Here is a 20113-nt window from a genome sequence, read left to right on the forward strand (position 1 = left end):
GATATCCGACATCATTAACTAGTTATTCTCTCTATATATTCTTGTAGATGTACATGTAGGTAGAGCCAATAAGGGTAGAAACAATGTAATATAAAATGAGTAGAGGCAAAATTAGGCTATTGGATTTATGAATATATTTCTTAAGGGCCAAGTCCCACAGCAGCAGAGTTCACATAACTAAGTCTAAAATAAAAAAACCCCACATATAGTTAACTAGTACCCTAATATATTTTAAAAGGGCCATGGAACTGGTTCTGTAGGTAACTTTTGTTAAGGTTTCATCTGTGAATATAATTAGACTTTACACTTGTCTGAGTGAGTGCTCCGCAAGGCTCAATGGGTAGGTGTAAACCACTTGCACCGACCAGTGATCCATAACTGGTTCAACAAAGGCCATGGTTTGTGCTATCCTGCCTGTGGGAAGCGCAAATAAAAGATCCCTTGCTGCCAATCGGAAGAGTAGCCCATGTAGTGGCGACAGCGGGTTTCCTCTCAAAATCTGTGTGGTCCGTAATCATATGTCCGACGCCATATAACCGTAAATAAAATGTGTTGAGTGCATCGTTAAATAAAACACTTCTTTTTTTTCTTTTTTTTACACTTGTCTGTGAGTGTCTTAAAATTGTTTTAAAATATTAATATTGTCCAAATGTTTATATATTTTTTAACCTATAGTAAAACGTGCAGGAATGGTCTAGGCTGATATAAAGCAGTGGTTTATACATGAACCTATAATTGCTTATTTAAAACATTGTTTTCTGAAATTGAAATCTGTTCGAGAGCTAGATGGACATTTGTATGGTTATGATTGCTCTCAGTTGGAGATTATTCTATAGCGAAAACACAGAATGGCCGACTACCACACAGTAGACAAAGATTCCCTCTTTAATACAAACAAAATTTAACTTTGACGCCAAATACGTTTACATTGATAATTTTCTAATTCTTTGAGTACTCTGGCTATTATTAATGCTGCAAGTAGAAGTCAAACTTACTGAGAAGAGCTACGTTAGGAAGTTATGAACTGAAAGTTGCTTAATTTAATGACAATTATTTTTATACGATTTGCATAATAGGTGGTTGGTTCACAAGTTCTCTAGTATACATAGATAGCTAGTCTCAACTGACAACACATGTACCACAATGTCACCTTCTTTTTTTAAAACTTAGTTACAAAGAAATGTTATGCAAAATTATATGGAATTGTGTTATTATTTAGATGTGTTCAACTAAAATTTAACCAAATTACATTGTTGTTTGTTAAGTTAATACGTTCCCATTGTTAATTCAACAGCAATATGTTGACAGACTAATGTCACGTGCTGATGATAAATCATTACACAAATTGAAAGTGAATAAAATGGATTTTTTTTTTTACTGACCACGTGATTGTTGTATGTTACATAGACAGTTGGTTGTTTGACAACATTCCCAACTCATAATGTGTCACCAAATGCACATCATATAATTATAATAAAAAATGATATAGAAATGAAATCTGCATTATCCCGTGAAGATAAGATTGGGGGAGCTCTGCTAGGTTTTCTCAGTAGAATTTCTTATTCATATTGAACAGGATAAAACTGATAACCTACAGTATTAACCGTATATTATTATTCTGCAATCCTTCAAATTGGAGAAATTTTATTTATTCGGATTGTTTTTGCATTTAATGGTAGATTAATTCCCCCCCTCTAAAATATAATAAGACTATTAAATAAGAAATGTCTATCATAATCTTCATCCCACCTTCTATGAAAAGAAATTTAATGAAAATTTACATACAACCCACCATGAAATGAGAAATTTAATAATATATATCCCACCCTGTTACGACATGAGAAATTTAATGATATACATCCCACCCTGTTACAACATGAGAAATTTAATGATGATCTACACCCCCCTTTATGAAATGAGAAATTTAATAATATTCATGATTTACACCTAACATTTTATGAAATGAGAAATTTAATGATATTCATGATTTACACCTAACCCTCTGTGAAATGAGAAATTTAATGATATTCATGATCTACACCTAACCTGTGAATTGAGAAATTTAATGATATCCATGATGATCTACACCTAATCCTCTATAAAATGAGAAATTTAATGATATCCATGATTATCTACACCTAACCCTCTGTGAAATGAGAAATTTAATGATATCCACGATGATCTACACCTAACCCTCTATGAAATGAGACATTTAATGATATCCATGATGATCTACACCTAACCCTCTGTGAAATGAGAAATTTAATGATATCCATAATTATCTACACCTAACCCTCTATGAAATGAGAAATTTAATGATATTCATGATGATTTACACCTAATCTTTCATGAAATGAGAAATTTAATGATAATCTACATTCCACTCATTTAAATATCGGGTGATTTGCCATGCTAGGTATTGAAACCCTGAATGCAATATAGGAAATGCACCATTCACTTCCCACCAGATATTGTTCAATCTCTCCACAATAGGGCAGGATGTGTGGTCGGTGTGGGATCAATCCCGTACGTGGGCCCATTGGGCTATTTTTCGTTCCAGCCGTTGCACCATGACGGGTATATCAAAAGCTGTGGTATGTGTTATCCTGTCTGGATGGTGCATATAAAAGATCCCTCGCTGCTAATGGAAAAGTGTAGCAGGTTTCCTAAGACTATATGTCAAAATTACCAAATGTTTGGCATCCAATAGCCGATAATTAATAAATCAATGTACTCTAGTGGTGTCGTTAAACAAAGCAAACTCTCCACCAAACACAATGGGTCGAAATTACGAAGTTTGTTTTTCTTAAACATAGTAAATATTTGTAGTTACACGCGTGCAAGTCTAAAGCCAATCTAATTAAAATTAGCTCCACTATTACATGTGGATCTAACACCAGCCAGTTGGAGCTCATGTCCACCAATCAAAACCTTACTTGCAGAATCCTGCCAGTGATTTAAAAATAATTTCAAAACATTCCGAATTATCCTGAGGGTATACGATATGTTTCATGTGAATTACGAATGCCTTATTTAGACCAGTAGAACTAATTTTAATCGGACTGCTAACAACATTGCGTAGTCCCCAATGTCCAGGTAACATTTCGTCTGTAAATAATAATTTAAATATTGACCAATCACACTTCGCCTTTTATAACGTTATTTGGGAGCATACAAATTCTAAAAATATTGGGCGAGTCTACTTTAGTGGCTGCAGTACAGTGAACCATACCAATACATACGGGGTGGGTTATCAGTCTTCAATTTTACATTAAAAATTATTGATTTATTTATAAAAAACCCCAACTAAATCAGTCTTCAGTTTTACATTACAAATTATTTATTTTATAAAATAAAACATGTTTTAAGGCATTCATAATTCACACGAAACATGTCGTATACCCTCAGGATAATTTGGAATGTTTTCAAATTTTTAAATCACTGGCAGGATTCTGCAAGTAAGGTTTTGATTGGTGGACATGAGCTCCAACTGGCTGGTGTTAGATCCACATGTAATAGTGGAGCTAATTTTAATTAGGTTGGTCTAAAGCAGGCTTTGTAAATTCAGCTCCATGTTAATGAAAACAGCTGCGAGCACCATGATTCAATGGTTAAGATGCTGGACAGATGATGTGGAAGAGGTTACAATCCTGTCAAGACATTGGATTTATCACCCTTTTCCTATCATTCTTCTCTAACAGAAAACTATTCAATTTCTTTTATAAGTTGGACCATATCCATCTTATAAAATATTCACACTATCACCTAGGTCTTTAAATTTCCCCACAGGTGCAGTCTTTGTGCACTACCCTGAATTAAGGGTGCAAAAAGTGACTGTCGTTGATCTTAATCTGGTATCCTCGTCCTGTATTTCTAATAAAGCTAGTATAACCCACAGCGCTAATAACTGGTGGACGTATGGAGTAAAATCGGATAGGAATACAGTCAGTCACAAGAAACATGTAATGAGACAAGAACTAGGATGTGGATAGCAAAAGCTAAAAGATATAAGTAGTACACAAATCAGGAGAAGATTCAAAGGTGACAAAGGAAAGTAGGCTATGGGATTTTTAAAATCTTCAAAACATCAGTAGCAGAATCACAAAAACTTGGACTTCGTACAATTATTTTATTTTAAAGACATTTTGCTTACAACATTAAAACAAAGATGTAAAGAAAATGTATGCTTGAACTAGCTGACAGGAATTAGAACACTTAACAAGACAATGATATACATGATTTATTCTGATATCAATGAAAGTTGTGAATGCGAATCATGCATATAAACAGATATGCTTCTTAATTCACCATAAAAAAATGAAATTTTTAAACAAGAAACAAAACAATTTTTAATGATTTTTCCACATGAATGTCAAGAAGTTAAAACTAACTGAGCTAGCTAGAGACAGTGTGCTACAGATGGGCGGTTAACGTTTCCATCTTCTGGTAAATTTCCTCTTTCTTGCCACTGACACTCTTGTCACTCTCCAGGTACTGCTGCTTACCAATCTTGTTGTGGACAAGACGTTCGGCCAGACTGATCCCCAGGTTTATCTGCTCTTTGTAGCTGCTGTCAAGACGCTGCAGCTCGGACACCTGGAGAAAAATTATTTTAAAATTTATGGAAAGGAAAGAAATATACAGCTATTTGGTGTCCAACAGTTATTTTTAGTTAAAGAGAAGAGAGAAAAAAGAAAAGAAAAACTACTACATAGATTCCCAAACATCCAACAAGGGAGCTTTTTATATTTATATGCACTTTCATATGCAGGACAGTACATACCAGTCTTTGATGCACTGGTTGGGACTGGGAGAAATAAACATGTCATTGACCCATCACACCTCAGATGAGTGCCCTACCACCAAGCTATATACTAACCAAACAAATAAACAAATTAATGAATAAATATTCAAAGACTATTCTACTTCTAGGTGAGGAATAGATAAATATTCTTTGCAATCATATTTTACAACGGGCCATGAAAGACGTGTTTTATTTAACGACGCACTCAACACATTTTATATACGATTATATGGCGTCAGACATATGGTTAAGGACCACATAGATATTGAGAGGAAACCCACTGTCGCCACTTCATGGGCTACTCCTTTCGATTAGCAGCAAGGGATCTTTTATATGCACCATCCCACAGACACAGTGGTACATACCACAGCCTTTGATATACCAGTCGTGGTGCACTGGCTGGAACTAGAAATAGCCCAATGGGCCCTGACAGGGATCGATCCCAGACCAACCGCACGCTTTACCACTGGGCTACGTCCCGCCCCCAGTTTATGCCTGCGATTAGCAGTTATATAGGGCATACATTTATGCAGGTTTGGCATCTATTTCATGCAGAAACATTATTACGGAAGATGGAGCATTTTAATGATGAAAAGAAATGAATTGTGTATTTCTAAATTTGTTGTACTATACCAGTTATAATAATTGTTTTTGTCGTAGATTAAACTAGGCTTACAATGTTTTTGTGATATTGGATCCAGGTATTTATCCCATAACCATATGCAACTTTACTAAACAGATGTATATACTTCATAATTTGCAAAACATTTATTAATCAGCTATTGGAAGTCAAACATCTGTTAAATATAGAATACTACACTAATTTTTACGAAACAAATGATCTTCCATTGTTAGTATCTGATCGAATAAGAGTGAGGTCGAATACCATGGGAAGTTCATGAGTTTTGTAAAAATATTATCTAATGAAAATGAGTCTGGTATTTTATTTATCACCCACCATCAAATAACATAAAATCTGACAATGACTTCCAACGAGACATGCGATACACACAGCTTAGACGACGTCACTTACCAGAATAACATTATTTAGCAACTAATACACACCACCAGGCTAGAGACATTAATTAATTGACCATGGCTAAAAAATGCCAAATATTTGTTAATGGTAATGAGGTAACCTGATAAATTTGCCCATTAACAGCAAGGGATCTTTTCTATGCACTTTCAGAAACGACAGTAAATACCAGAGCCACTGACTGGGACCTGAAAATCCCAATGGGTTCTATGAGGTAAGCAGGCAAACACTACTAATTGAGTTAGATTCAGCCCCGGATGTAATCACATAAAAACAATAATGGTAACAACCTTCTCGGCAGCATCCGATGTCTCCAGCTTGAGTTGAGCATGTAAGTTCTGGATCTGTTGAGTCAGCTGTTTGTAGTCTGCGTCAATCTTCTTACGACTCGACAGCAGCTGACTCGCATCCTTGTTGGCCTTGAACTTGTTGATGGCATCATCATAGCTCTGGTAGAGGGCGCTCCGTTTGTCCTGCGTACTCTGCACTTCTTCGATCAAACTCGATATGCGCATTCGGCTTTCCTTCAGTTCGTCCTGAAACAAAAGATAACATTTCTGTGACAGAGTACAATTTTTTAAATAGTGGGCAGAGGAAATCATGACATGTTATTGACCTCACATTTTGTATCTTTAAAAAGCTAAAACCTCTATATTATATCTAAATAAAGGTCTTTTTTTTTTTTTTTTGCTTTTCAGATCAAAATATTTTACACACAAAAAAGCTGAAAAATCACATCATTGAACATCTAAGACAGCAACGAGTGACAAATAACCAATATAAAATGACCAATTGCTCTTGACCTATATTTCAGGTCGACTACTGGGAGAGAACAATGCATATTTTATTCATATCAAAGGAATGGTAACTGATATGTATTATTTTGGAAATTTAAAGATTTTCTCGCAACATCATTGACAATGAAGTTTTTTGTTCCCAAAGTAAAAAATTTACCATTATCAATCCATTGTACAATAGACTGCTCCACAGGGGTTCAGTTCAACCCTTTTTCAAGATACTTCAGCATTTAGTATTTTAATACTAACAATAATAATAATCTCACAATCGTTTTGACAATCAGTTGTAATCCAATGTGTTATGACTGATAACCAATATCTTTCAGGGATTTATCCAGGCATTCTGTGGGTCCGAATATGGGCCCCTTTCCCAAAGAAAGTACTGTAAAATCATTTATTTTCGATGGGTGTAATTTTCGCGCTAAAAGAAATTAGTCATGTTTGCGGAATTAATATTTCGTGCATCACCGGATTAAACCAAACAAATTAAAATTAACAAAATTAGTATGAGTGTTTATACAGTGAACAATTAAGACGATCCAAAAACAATCGTTTGATCGTGTAGGCTTTCTACCAGATCAAACGATTAGGGTTTCACAGGTAAAGGGCCTCTTTAAGATTAAATAAATGGCTGCTTGTGTTTAGTCGTTATATATAGAAGCGTAGATCGTTTGTAAATCACTACCATCCAAAATGTCTTTACTCTTGTGGTTAAAAAATTCACCCCAACTTAAACGCCCGGCTTGCCAAATCCACGTGAAAGCAAGACTGAAAACGAGGCAGAAACGATAGTCGCAGCAAACACGTCAGTTGACAAGCTGACGTCAAAAGAAAATCCAAAAAAGAGAAAGCGTGGTGAATATCAAAATTATGATGAAAACGTACGGGCAAAAATAGCTGTCTATGCTATTGAAAAAGGAGTCATGAAGGCCACAAGAAAGTTTTCAACTGAACTGAACAAAAAACTCTCCGAGTCGACCGTAAGAAGCATGAAAAAGGCTTTCTTAAAAGAGCAGACACGCACAGGTGCTACGCCACGTCAACTGGTTAAAGCACAGCGAGGGCAACGACCAAAGTTAGGAGATAAAGAAGAAGAAGAAAAACTCTGGATTAAAAAGACACGACTGGCAGGAGTAGTAATAAATGTTGGCGGCAGCAGATGGAATTCTACGGAAAAGACACAAATCCATGTTAAAAGAATTCGGAGGTGACGTAGAGTTAACTGTTCCTTGGGCTAGATCATTGCTGCGTCGGATGGGGTTTGTTAAACGTAAAGGGACATAAGACGTGAAAAAACTCCCTTGTGATTCCGAGGAGATTAAGAAGGTGTTTCTTAAACGTGTGTCTGATGCCGTGAGTAAAGATTCTATTCCTGACAAGTTGATAATCAACTGGGACCAGACTGGAGTTTCACTCATTCCCGGGGGCGATTGGACAATGGAACAACGAGGTGCAAAACAGGTGACGATATCGGGCATCGACGACAAACGTCAAATTACGGCTTTGCTAGCAATCACTAAGAGTGGAGAGATGTTACCACCACAGGTAATCTATGCGGGGAAAACAGACCGGTGCCATCCAAATATAAACTTTCCTGATGATTGGGACGTTACTCACACAGAAACACATTGGAGTAACAAATCGAGCATGCTCCAGTTTATTGAGAACGTCATTGACCCGTATGTGACCTCGACCCGAAAAGAACTTGGCCTGCCACGTGATCAAAAAGCCTTGTGTCTTTTTGACGTTTACAAAGCTCACAGAACAGAGAAAATATGCAAACTGTTCACAAACAAAAAACATTTCGATTGTGTACATTCCTGCTTGTTGTACGGATCAGCTTCAGCCAATGGATTTAACCGTCAACAGAATTTTCAAAAATGAATTGAAACGGTGCTTTCATGTGTGGTACGCAAGTGAAGTTGGAAAAAAATTGGATGAAAACGAGGAAGAGTCTGAAAATGAGGACAGTGTTAAAAGTGTGAATGTTGACATAAAAACCAGCATTGTTAAACCAATTCATGCACCGTGGCTAACTGAAGTGTGTGAGATTGTATCAAAGAAAAAGAATCTGATCATGAATGGTTTTCGCAAAGCCGGCATTCTTGTTGATTGACATAAAGTGACTAACAATAGATGGGCAAGTTTCACCAACTTCATTCTTACGTAAGAACTTTAAATACCTACTAGTAAGCAGTGTTTAATTCCTTTTCCCGTGTATGTTGTTCCTCAATCACTGTATTACATGCATTGTTTGTTTTGTAATAAATTAATTGAAAATGATTTTGTTACACACCATATATATCTGGGTCCATATCTGTGTTCTTTTGAACGTTTGGGAATTGTACATTTCTATAATCAGGTCCTCTAGTAACAATTTGGTGATCAAATTAGAATAGATTAATTTTTCACGGGGTTGTAAATTTCGCGCTAAATGTTTTTGCGCGAATTGCGCGAAAATTAAGTACCCGCGAAAATAAATGATTTTACAGTAGTACTGAAAATTACATATTTCTGAACTAAAAATTACCAATTATGTCTGTTCTAATAAATTAACAGCGGTGTACTGCATTATTCAGTGGATAAAAACATATTCATGCTTTTCCCCAATCACATCAGACCTGGGACCGTTGATAAAGATCCTAGATAAATTCATGTCTTTCAGGCTGGGTAACTCTGTAACCGATAAATATACTGGCAAAACTTGGATTCAGGAAGGTTACCTTGGTGATTGAGAAGTCGAGTCTGACATACACGATGACCAGAATGAAGAGGAGATAGAAGGCTCCAACTACAAGCAGAGGTTCCTGAAGTAGCAGCAGCTTGGGGAACGAGTAATGGAGCTGTAAGATAGGGGAAAAAAAAAAAATTACATAATCAAACAAGCATTCAGTGAGTACTGCTAAAGCAATATATGTCCCTACCGCACCCAAAAAAAATTCCTCTTGTAAATTCAAGGGATATATTTCTATCAAAATTGATAAATCACCACGAAAGTCAAACTTGACCCATAACAATACATGATAAAGCTATACCAGATGTGTACTGATCAATAAAATCAACTTACGAATCGGACTTGCTATTACATCCTGTTATTGACACATCACATAAAAAAATAAAATAAAAAATAATGATTATCTATTACATAAACATAAAAAACATTAATTCTGCAGAATTAAATGTTTCGCCTACCATAAACCTTTTTTGGTGCTCTGTGATGAACACCATAAGGAGCAACTATAAACCAAGTTTCAGCAATCTAGGACTTATAGTTTGTGAGAAATGGATATAAATGCAAAACTTTAATGCTGTCACCACCAGGAGAAAAATAATACCTATATCTTGCTTTTTTACTTCAAAACCTGAATCTACTTGGAACTCACCTCAAAGTCTTGAATGTGCTGTTCTACAAGGTTGTTCTTGTACATGATGATCACCGGGCGTCCCATGGTATCGAGGTAGGTATAGTGAAGTTTATCCTTGTCACGTTTTATAGGATACGGGGTTTTCAACTCAATATTCCTGGAAAAGGAAGAACAATGCATGAAAAAAAGTTATGGTGCCAAATTTACAAAGCCCTATTTTTTCTTACACGCTTTTAACTACATACATTTACACAGACCTGTCAACCCTCCCGGATTCTGCGGGAGACTCCCGGTATTTAATCAAGTCTCCCGCGGGAAAAACGTTTCTCCTGGGAAATCATTATTTTCTAAGCATAAAAAAAATTCAAGCTACCGTGGCTGTGTATTGACATTCAGTGTTGTAGAGGCACTGATTTTCCGTTTCAGATTTTTCCCTTTTCCGTTTCATAATGTTACAAATTCCGGTTTTTTCCGTTGCAGTATTAAACAAATTCTGTTTTTGTTTCACACACACACACACACACACTGCAATTAATTGCTGGTATAAAATAAATAATATGCAATGAGGCAAAACATGTCAGTAGTTTGTATTTATTTTTGGTTTAAATTTAAACAAGTAACTTGTCAGGAAAGTGAACTTGCACAAACTAGAAATGTGTCAATTCTCAAATAATCAATACTGTGGTGACATAATTTACACAATAAAAGTGATCCGTCTGAATACATATCTTCTGGAAATTGTGCCACTCTTGCATCTGGGGTTATCTTTTGAATGGGCAAAGTGTAACGTTGTTTGGCAGAAAGCATTTTGTAATTTTGAAAAAAACACGGGAATTTAACTTTTAACGACACAGACTTCGGACATTTTCGGTTTTCTTTACGATATGATCGGGAAAATAATTACAAACGATCACACTATAAACGACTTCCCTTGTATAATTTATTTTGAACAAAGCCTGGCATACAATATGCAATTACTGCATTCCTTTGTGAGATCGGAAATATGGCAATGCCGCAAATGTTAAAAATTAATAAGCAAACATAACATAATATATCTTTCACTTGAGTAAATATCGGACAATTTTAGCTCACAATGTTCGGTTTTTCCCGTTAAATCGCTGGGAATAAGCGAAGAAAACACGACTGGTAAAAAGTCTAGATAAACTTTAATTAATCAAATGCGCTATTTAAAGTTAAATAATGTTTTGGAAAAAAATCGGGAATTCCGTTTCAGATAGGTATTTCCGCGATTCCGTGATCGCGGAAAATCAGTGACTCTAGTGTTGCCATATATAAAACTATCCAATTTAGTCCTAATAACACCTCCGACTCGTAAAATGTCTTCCCACTGGATTACATAAAGCAAAGTTCTATGGCCGGAAGTGCCAGAGTAGACGGCGAACACATGCATCAATACACACGATGTCAAAATAACACGTCAAAGCAAGACAACAGAAAGACAAATTAGCTGTATAAACACTACTTGTATCAATTAGATTTGTAGGTTTGTGCAATAAAATGTTAGTAACAAGAGTACACTTCAAGGGATTATTTTCCTACGATTAATAAATCTTGTGTTTGACATAACGTTACTCACGGAAATAGGTATAATTTCGGTATATTTCACACAATGTCAGTAATGAGCTTTTACTTATGATTAGTAGAAATGGTAGTGGAAATACAATGTTTATTGCATGGTTATGGTGATTTTAAATAAGTACCACACCACTGTACCTTATTGTAGTAACAACTGAATATTAATTTATAAGATTTAGGCCTATATAAATTTATCTTGGGTCTACTTTTCACGAAACACAAATAACAATGATGCAACCTGAAGTGTAATACCGTAATGTGTAAATTTGTTAGTGTTAAGAAGTTTGGATAAGAGTTATTTTTAAAAATATGTATTAAATTATAATAATATTTTAAAATAAAATTTAATATATATATATATATATATTTTTTTTTTTTTTTTTTTTTTTTTAATGCCAATAACTAAGGTTGACAAGTATACATGACATTATGTAGCGTTCATATAACTTATTGTAGTACTTTTTAAAAAGTTGTGTTAAATCGTGTGCTTAATAAATCTCCTGCTTTTTCAACACACACCTGCTTTCTCTTGACTAAAGGTTGACAGGTCTGCATTTACATGAATAAAAGAAAAACAGGCTTCATAAATTTGGCCCATTGTATGTATCAGTTAATTTTCTTTTTGTAATAATTGACTAAATACTAAACATCAGGCCTCTCTACAACAAGCAAGCAATGTCTTGAACTTGCCCGAGTGTTTTCACCTTTCTTTTGCTTTAGATGAAATTTATTTTGAACATTAGTGGAACTGCTTTCCTTATTTGAAATTTCTTGGCTGAAATTATCATCAGAAGATGGGTTGTCCTGCTATTTCGAAATGTTAAGACCTGTATATCTTAAATTTAAAGACCAAACAACATACTTCGATCCTTCAGGTAGGATGACTCGCACAGTCAGTTCATCAACGACCATATCATCATAGAGGTGATCGACTAATCGCATCTTCAGAGCATACTTATCTCCTGAAACAGTAAAAAAAAAAAAAGGAATAATTTTCTAGTCATATACAACATATATTTTTTATTTACAGATGGTTTAATTTGTCACCTTTGATGTCAGATTTTGATTCAATTTTTTTTAACCCAGTCCTACAGTCCAGTTTGAAAAGGCATTCACCCCTTAATCTACCTGAAACTATGTGTTGTCAGACTTGAATAGAACAGCATGTAGTTAAGCATATTCATCATAAATACAATCTGGGCCATTATTTTCAAAGCTATCTTAGTGCTATGAAAACCACTGTAAGTTATAACGACACTATGATGTTTGCTGTAGTTATGTCAGCCTAAGATGGTTCGACGATTTCATAACTTTAATAAAAAATAATAAACGTAACAAAATAATTTACCTTTGTTGTAGAGATATTCATAGCTGGGTACATTATAACCAACATAGTAATTGGTTTTCCAGCCTCCAAATAGAGGGAAGCGAGGTCTCAGTTCAAGCTCAACAAAATCATCCAGCTCTCTCAGATTGCTCGTAGAAATATTGCCAATCTCGTCACGATAGTAAACATCACGGGCAGATGCAGGAAGAACAGTCTGCAAAGAAAACAGTGTGTCTATCAATAAAAACAGTGGTTTGAGTGATCAGAGATCAGTACATAAGGAGATGCCAGGGCTTTAGATTACACCAAAGCTAAGGTGATAAAGCCAAAAGGGTATGCCCAAAATGAGCAAGCCAAAATTAAGTACAAACATGCTAACCTGAAACCCTTTCACATCAAAATCAATGGAATCTTTAGCTGTAAGTAAATTAAAATAACTTGAAATGTATTTCCAAATAAGTTCAACTCTTAACAATACTGCACTCAAAAAAATCTTGGTGTGCTTATTACAAAAATCCTGAGGTGTCCAAATTAGTGAGATCTTAAGGACCGAGTGCACATCAAGGCCGTAAACACAGCATTAAGTGGAAATAGCCGACTACTTTTCCCCCAGTCTCCTACACTGAAAAACAATTAATCCTAAGATAGTGTAAACAGGCTGTAATTTAACAGCATGTAGTGCTTCTGCAAATCACAGGCTTTGGGTTGGAAGCGTAAGATTATGAGATAAAATTCCAAAATATATATATTACACCAAAAAAAAAGAATACCGAAATTCAATGTAAATATCTGTAACTTACCTTGAAGGTCTTGATGGATGAAACGCCGTCTTGGCTACGCTGGTAGTCAAATCGTGAAAACGGTCCCTTCAAGACAGCCCCTGAGTGTCTCATTTCTATGTGTTCTTCTACAGCCACGTTGCCCCAGTGCGAGACCTCGATGATCCGCTCAATACTCGTTACTGTCAGGAAGGCATTGTTGTTCTCTTCGTGCACTCTCAAGTCAGACTACGTAATCAGAAAAAGAGCCAACATATTTTCACAATACAATTTAAAGTTTAAACTTTTGCAGACTGAAAATTAATTCTTCAATAACTACATCATTCAACCATCAATAATCTTGTTTACTATCACATGCAAATTTAATGGTAAGAATTTTTTTTGTGGAAAAGGTAGGGGGAATTATTATAATTCTAACAAATGAAAAATATATATAGCTGGGTAAAAATATGAATAACTGTGAATAGTATGAATACTGCCAATTCTTTACCAATTACCTTGTTTTTAATGTGCTCTACTTTAAAATCTCAAATTAAAGAAATATTTTTTTGAAATTTTCAGTTGTGTTCTGGAATTTTTAATTTAAACTATCTGCCCTGCTAGCAATATATTAAAAAGATGATTAACAACAACAAATGTCAGCATTGCCCGACATACCTGTGCAAATGGTGGCTGATCGGTGTACGCTCCATAACTGATGGTGTTGTCGCTCTGTGAGTACGGCTTTGTCTTGGTGTACGACTCTATGTTGGATGACGATGTTGTCACAGTGGTGGTCTGAGACACAGTCTTGTATGGGGAATACAGGTACAGGTTGGCCTCAAACAGGACAAGTTGCTTCTCTGCCTGAGTGATCTGGATGGGGTGTGCGGTAAGTACATGGGCATAGATCGTCTCCACATCAATACTGATACTTTTGCCAGCGGCCAACGCCAAGGGCAGTGCAATTTTCCAGAACTGTTTGTCCCTGTTTAAAACAATCCATTGCATTTCAATTTTCAACAATGTTTTATATAAATACAAAATTAAGTTTCATTACTTTCTTAACTCCAGTGTCTAGAACTTAAGTGGGTCATTCTGTGTGAAATCACCCAATGAAACCCGACTGTCTCAGATTTTTATGAAACTTGGTATACTTGTTGATTGGGATCCCACAGCACCAAATTCTAAATTTTAGTTGGAAGCATGAGTTGGAACTACAAGGGAGGTTTCAAGTGGCTAAAACGGTCAAAGGAACACAGCAACTTCACTGGTTAGTTCCAGTGTCTAAGTCAAAGATGCATGCCTACAAGCTGAGCCTGCAGAGTGACCCACCAGAACTAGTATCTGTCCAGGATTCTGAGGATGATATGACAGAGTTACCAGAGGAGCCTCCCATTGAAGCCAAGAAGCAAAACTATGTTTGTTGTCTGTATGACAATGAGGCATAGGTTGTGCTTGTTGAGGACATTTCAGAAGAGCATGGAGACGTCTTCATTCGTTTCATGCACCCTCACAGACCTTCTAAGTTATTTCACTGGCCAAATGAAGAAGACACTTGTTGAATTAGTGAAGGGAACATCTTCTGTGTTATTGATGCACTTTCTATTGCATCTTCTCGGCGAATGTACTCTCTGAGTAAAAAGGATGATGCTAGAATTGCAAGACTATGGGGGAAGTGGGTGACCGAATGATTCTGCGACTGCTGAACTGGTGAGAAGGCAATGAGGGAAGTAGTTTGATATCATATGATCATAGCATGTAGGCCTACAATGTATTACTCAGTGTTCAAGAGAGATGGTGATTCCTAGCATCAGGAATTGGTCATTCAGGTTTACTTCAGTATAGCTAATCAGACGTTAATGGCAGAAAAGGTGTTATTTTCATGGACATGCAATTTTTGAATGTGTATTGCTGCTAAACAAAGAATATTACACCTCTGAAACTTTTATATGTTTTAGTTAACATGTGGGAGATTAAATTTCAAGAAAGGTCATCTCAAGGTAACGTGATCCACAAGGTCAATTTCAAGGTCATAACAAAGGTCAAAAGGTCAATGTACCACAACATTCTCCAATCTGAACAATAATTACCTTTCCAACAATACCAATTTTATGAAGACTGGCCCAGTAGTTCCTGAGATATGAGGGTTCAAAGGTTGACAGGCACGCCCATTTTGGCCGAAAATCTCAAAATTTAGGGGGCCATTTCTGCCCAATCAACAAGTATACCTAGTTTCATAAAAAAAATCTGAGATGGTCGGGTTTAAAATATGTTTTTTGGGGTGATTTGACACAGAATGACCCAAGTAATACATACACAATGCTTTACATCTCACGAGGTATTCCCTTGCTTGTTTTCAACATCAGATTTTTACATATTGCTGAAGTACTGTAAACATTGCTACACATCCCTGTCCCATAAATCACAACCTGCTCAATTTACATCCTGGGAATATTTTGTTTAATATTAACAGTTAATAAACAACTAAAAATTGATAAGTAGCTACTATTTTAAATTTAAAATTGTGTCGCAATCTCTGAAACTTGCATACTGAAATTTCTTTCACGTGTTGCTCTTGCAAATCTAATTTTGCATAACCCATTTTTTTTACACTATTTATAATGACGCATGTGTTATGCAAAAAGGAAAATGGGTTACCTGAATTTATTTCTGTGCAATCCATAAATTCTCTGAGCTCTGTGTAGTGCCATTGTTAACAAAATTGGAAAATAAAAAAAGGCTATCACTTAATTTTACTTACTAAATGTTCTAATAATGTGTACAAGAATAGTAAATGGTCAGTCCAAATTAACAGTAAATAAAAACTTACTTATGGCCAGACACAGCAGCCTCAGACACTGTCAGTCTTTCCTCTTTGGACTGAAAAATATGATGAACATCGGTTTGACACAAATTATAAACAAAGACTCATACAAGTGCATAAAAGAAGTAAAATATGTAAACTTCCTAAACATAGAAAAGTAGCTCATTCCATTAAAGCAGTCGAAATTTGATTTCGTCTCCAAGAGCTATTGACAATTTGTAGAGGACACTGCCAATTATAACTTGAAAATCAGGCCGCCACAAATTGCAGTGTAAACTTTACTGAATGATCAGTAGTAATTTATAATGTTGTTTCTAAAGCAGAATAAATATCTCACCTACCATAAACTTTTCTGGTGCATTGAGATGAACATCCACAAGTGCAATTATAAACAAATTTTCACTGATCTAGGACTTATAGTTTGTAAGAAATGGATCTAAGGCAAAACTACAAAAGCTGATGCTGTTGCTGCCACCGATAGAAAAGTAATACCTATATTTTGCGTTTTTACTTTGTGTGCTGTGAGACAAAAAGTGGTTGTATGCAATCTTAAATAGGTCACGCAGGATTCTCCATGCAGAACTAGCTCTGGTAATTAATCGCCCATGACTCACCCTAGCCATTGATAAATTTTAATCCATAGTGGCTACATTACTTAGTATATTCAAAAAGGCAAAAACTAATTCCACCCCCCCCCCCCAACCCCCCAAGTGTAACCTCCACTCACCAAATTTAATGACAACTGGCAATTATCTTTTAATTTGGCAAACTAATTTTATGTGATCACTTGAAATTCTGTGGCAGAAATAACTTGGTTTCTGCAATTTAAGAAATTGATTGACATTTTTTTGCTAGCCCTGCCAAAATAATTGAGTCACTTGCCATAGACCAAATATGGAAAGTGAGATACATTTCTCCATTCACCTTACATCATTTAGCTTTACTCATGAATATTATTTGTTTTATGTTGCTTGTTTGCAGGTGTGCAATTGGTCTCCTTATTTGAAATTTATCGCCTGAAAATGAAGCTTTAGTATGTTGTATAATTTTATGTAACATATCATCAACTTCTCAGCATAATTGCCTCACTAAATTTTAGAGCTTGAGACAATGAAAAAACTTATTTTTATACTTGTAAGCAAACGATAATTATTTTTTAATTATTTGAATAGGAAAAAATATTGTGCCGATGCTTAGAAACTGACAACCATAGGATTTTGACATTCGAAACAATTAAAATTAGCAAAATAATGTATCAGACTACCCTGAGCATGCATGTAGCTTTTTGTTAATGGGTCAAGGACACATGTAAAAACCACTTACTATCAATGCACATTTTATACTAACAACTCAAGTCTAGTTTGAATTGGGGGAGGGGGAAGGACCAACACATCTGACAGTACCAAACTGAGTCCTTCCACTGCAAGACTGCATTATCAGCTCCTGGGGGTGTGGGGAAAAGTTAGTAACTAGTTACTAGGGATTGGAAACCAAGCCTGCTCCACTTTTGCCAACCCACTTTTTCAATCAAATATTACTACACACATATCTGCACAAAATGACTTACCACAGCTCCTATGAAGGAAAGCTTATTTATTAATGTGGGCTCTGTGACAAATAAAACCGATTTCACAGAAGAGGCCCCTTTATTTTCTATCGTAACAGTGGTGAAGATTTTCACTAAATGAGTAGAAATATCAATTTTTCTTTCCACTTTGCTATTAACAAGATTGGAGTTAATTGTTTCCTCATTAACTTTGCATAATACAGAAACAAAAACAGTCCATAAAAACAGATACAAAAACTGTTTTTCCATGATGAAAGTCTCTCACACTGATGATTAGAATGCCGGTAAAACGTGTAACACGTCTACTCGTCTGGCGGACGCTAGAGCCTCACTTTCGTTTCCGACTTGCTGGCATATTATTCGGTAAACCTCGGAAAATATGGAAGTCCATTAGGGTCAGTTTTTCAGCACTCGAAACGTTAACTTACTTGATCTTAAAAAGTCAAGTTAAAGAAAGGGACAATTAAGTCATTTGGCCTGATATGCATATTCAACGATATATAATGCACATTATTGCTTAATATCAACAAGTATAAAATATTGTTAATTAATACAACAGTTAAATGTGACGGCTACTATATATGGGTTATAGCGAAAACGGAACCGTGCCAAAACGGGCCCAGGCGAAAACGGAACCAAATTGGACAAAACGGAACCTGCGTTGGGCTAAAACGGCATCAAAATCGATGGCTAAAACGGCACCGAAATCAAAACCAAAATTAAGGCATATAAGGCATACACTTTTTAATGAACTTTGTTAGTTGCCTTTGATGACAACTTTATATAACTTGATAAGAAGTCCAAGCCTCCAAACCATTGTATTTTGAGTTTAATTGTAGGCTATTATATAAGGGAAAAAAGATCTATGACAACCGAATCCCCTTACTTGTTTACTTAACGCACAGCCTCCCAATGTGGAGAGCTGCTATCCATTTAGAACTAATTAGCAATATATGCTCACTAAGGTTTGTCCATGTTTAATCAAATTGGTATTAAAGCTACAAAATCTGAATCCATGGTAGGCGTGCCCGAACCGTAAGGATATGGGCACGTTAATATAGTTCCCATCCATCTGCGCTTACAGTGAGTAATATTTGTATCTCCTGCAAAAGGTGTGTTCGTCCGCGCCAGGAAGGACTTCAGTGTGAAGGCTGTTTTAAATGGCAACACAGACGTTGTGATACAGGTTAGTTGATTATATGTTAATTTTTTATTTATTTAAAGCTAAAAAATAGGGCCCCTCAACATTCGCTACTTTTCCTGTTCTCTGCCGTTTCTATTTGGATTAGCATTGCTGTGATACTGGTTACGAATTTCCTCTCTTTTGGTGGATACTTGAGAAACTTGTGATTGGGAGCATTTGATTATCAAAACATCTATTGACTGTTATTCCAAGTAGGGCCTCGATTAGTGACGTCAAACATCATTTTAGCACGTGCTCAAGCTAAAAATAACAGTTGTACTGGTTCCGTTTTAGCCAATACAGTGAGGTGCCGTTATAGCCACAATCAGTTCCGTTTTCGCCAACGAAAATGGTTCCATTTTCGCCAACAAAAATGGTTCCGTTTGGTAGTGGTTCCGTTTTAGCCTGATCCCCTATATATAACGGGTGCAGCCATTTTGTTAATACGCCCTCTGGCGAGCTGGTGGTATACGTAGTACCTATCGTGTCATGCTAGGAATTAGTCTTCGAACTGAAGAAACAAAACATACCTGATTTTTGCTGATGCATCACAATGTTCTGTAATAATATCCATCCCAGTAAGCCAGCAACAATTATATATTATTTTTCAATACAAAATAAACCACCATAGTCAAAGTGTTGAAATAACTGTATTATGTTTTGTACATAAATTAACCCACGTACTGAAATAATAATCGGAGTGTTTTCTTGGTTAATTGGTCTTTTGTTTCCGTGGCTCCTGATTGGCAGGTGTATATTTAGACAGTCCCCAGACACTGTCTAGACACACTAAAAAGACGTGCCATTTTTACTAATATCACAGGGTATTGTGTAATAACCGCGTAGACACCCC

General features: G+C 35.8%; 1 protein-coding gene across 1 annotated transcript; it reads right to left on the reverse strand.

Annotated features, from left to right (window-relative positions):
• Positions 1 to 4114: 4114 nt before the first annotated feature.
• On the reverse strand, positions 4115 to 18399 carry LOC121367601 (dolichyl-diphosphooligosaccharide--protein glycosyltransferase subunit 1-like). Its single transcript, XM_041491874.1, has 10 exons — positions 18078 to 18399; positions 16517 to 16566; positions 14362 to 14671; positions 13726 to 13932; positions 12947 to 13139; positions 12461 to 12560; positions 10021 to 10159; positions 9361 to 9480; positions 6131 to 6376; positions 4115 to 4596 (listed from the first exon to the last, which is right to left on the reverse strand). Exons 1-10 carry the CDS (start codon positions 18324 to 18326, stop codon positions 4414 to 4416), a joined length of 1797 nt encoding a protein of 598 aa, XP_041347808.1. The 5' UTR covers positions 18327 to 18399; the 3' UTR covers positions 4115 to 4413.
• Positions 18400 to 20113: the final 1714 nt, after the last annotated feature.

This window comes from Gigantopelta aegis, chromosome 3 (genome assembly GCF_016097555.1).
Source record: "Gigantopelta aegis isolate Gae_Host chromosome 3, Gae_host_genome, whole genome shotgun sequence".
Lineage (NCBI taxonomy): Eukaryota > Metazoa > Mollusca > Gastropoda > Neomphalida > Peltospiridae > Gigantopelta > Gigantopelta aegis.

Excerpts from the sequence above, each read along its gene's own strand:
- LOC121367601 (XM_041491874.1), bottom strand. The coding sequence starts at position 18,326 with ATGGAAAAACAGTTTTTGTATCTGTTTTTATGGACTGTTTTTGTTTCT. Across the intron at positions 12,561-12,946 it reads TGAATATCTCTACAACAAAG|GAGATAAGTATGCTCTGAAG; the intron begins GTAAATTATTTT and ends TTACTGTTTCAG. Across the intron at positions 10,160-12,460 it reads ATCCTACCTGAAGGATCGAA|GAATATTGAGTTGAAAACCC; the intron begins GTATGTTGTTTG and ends TTCCTTTTCCAG.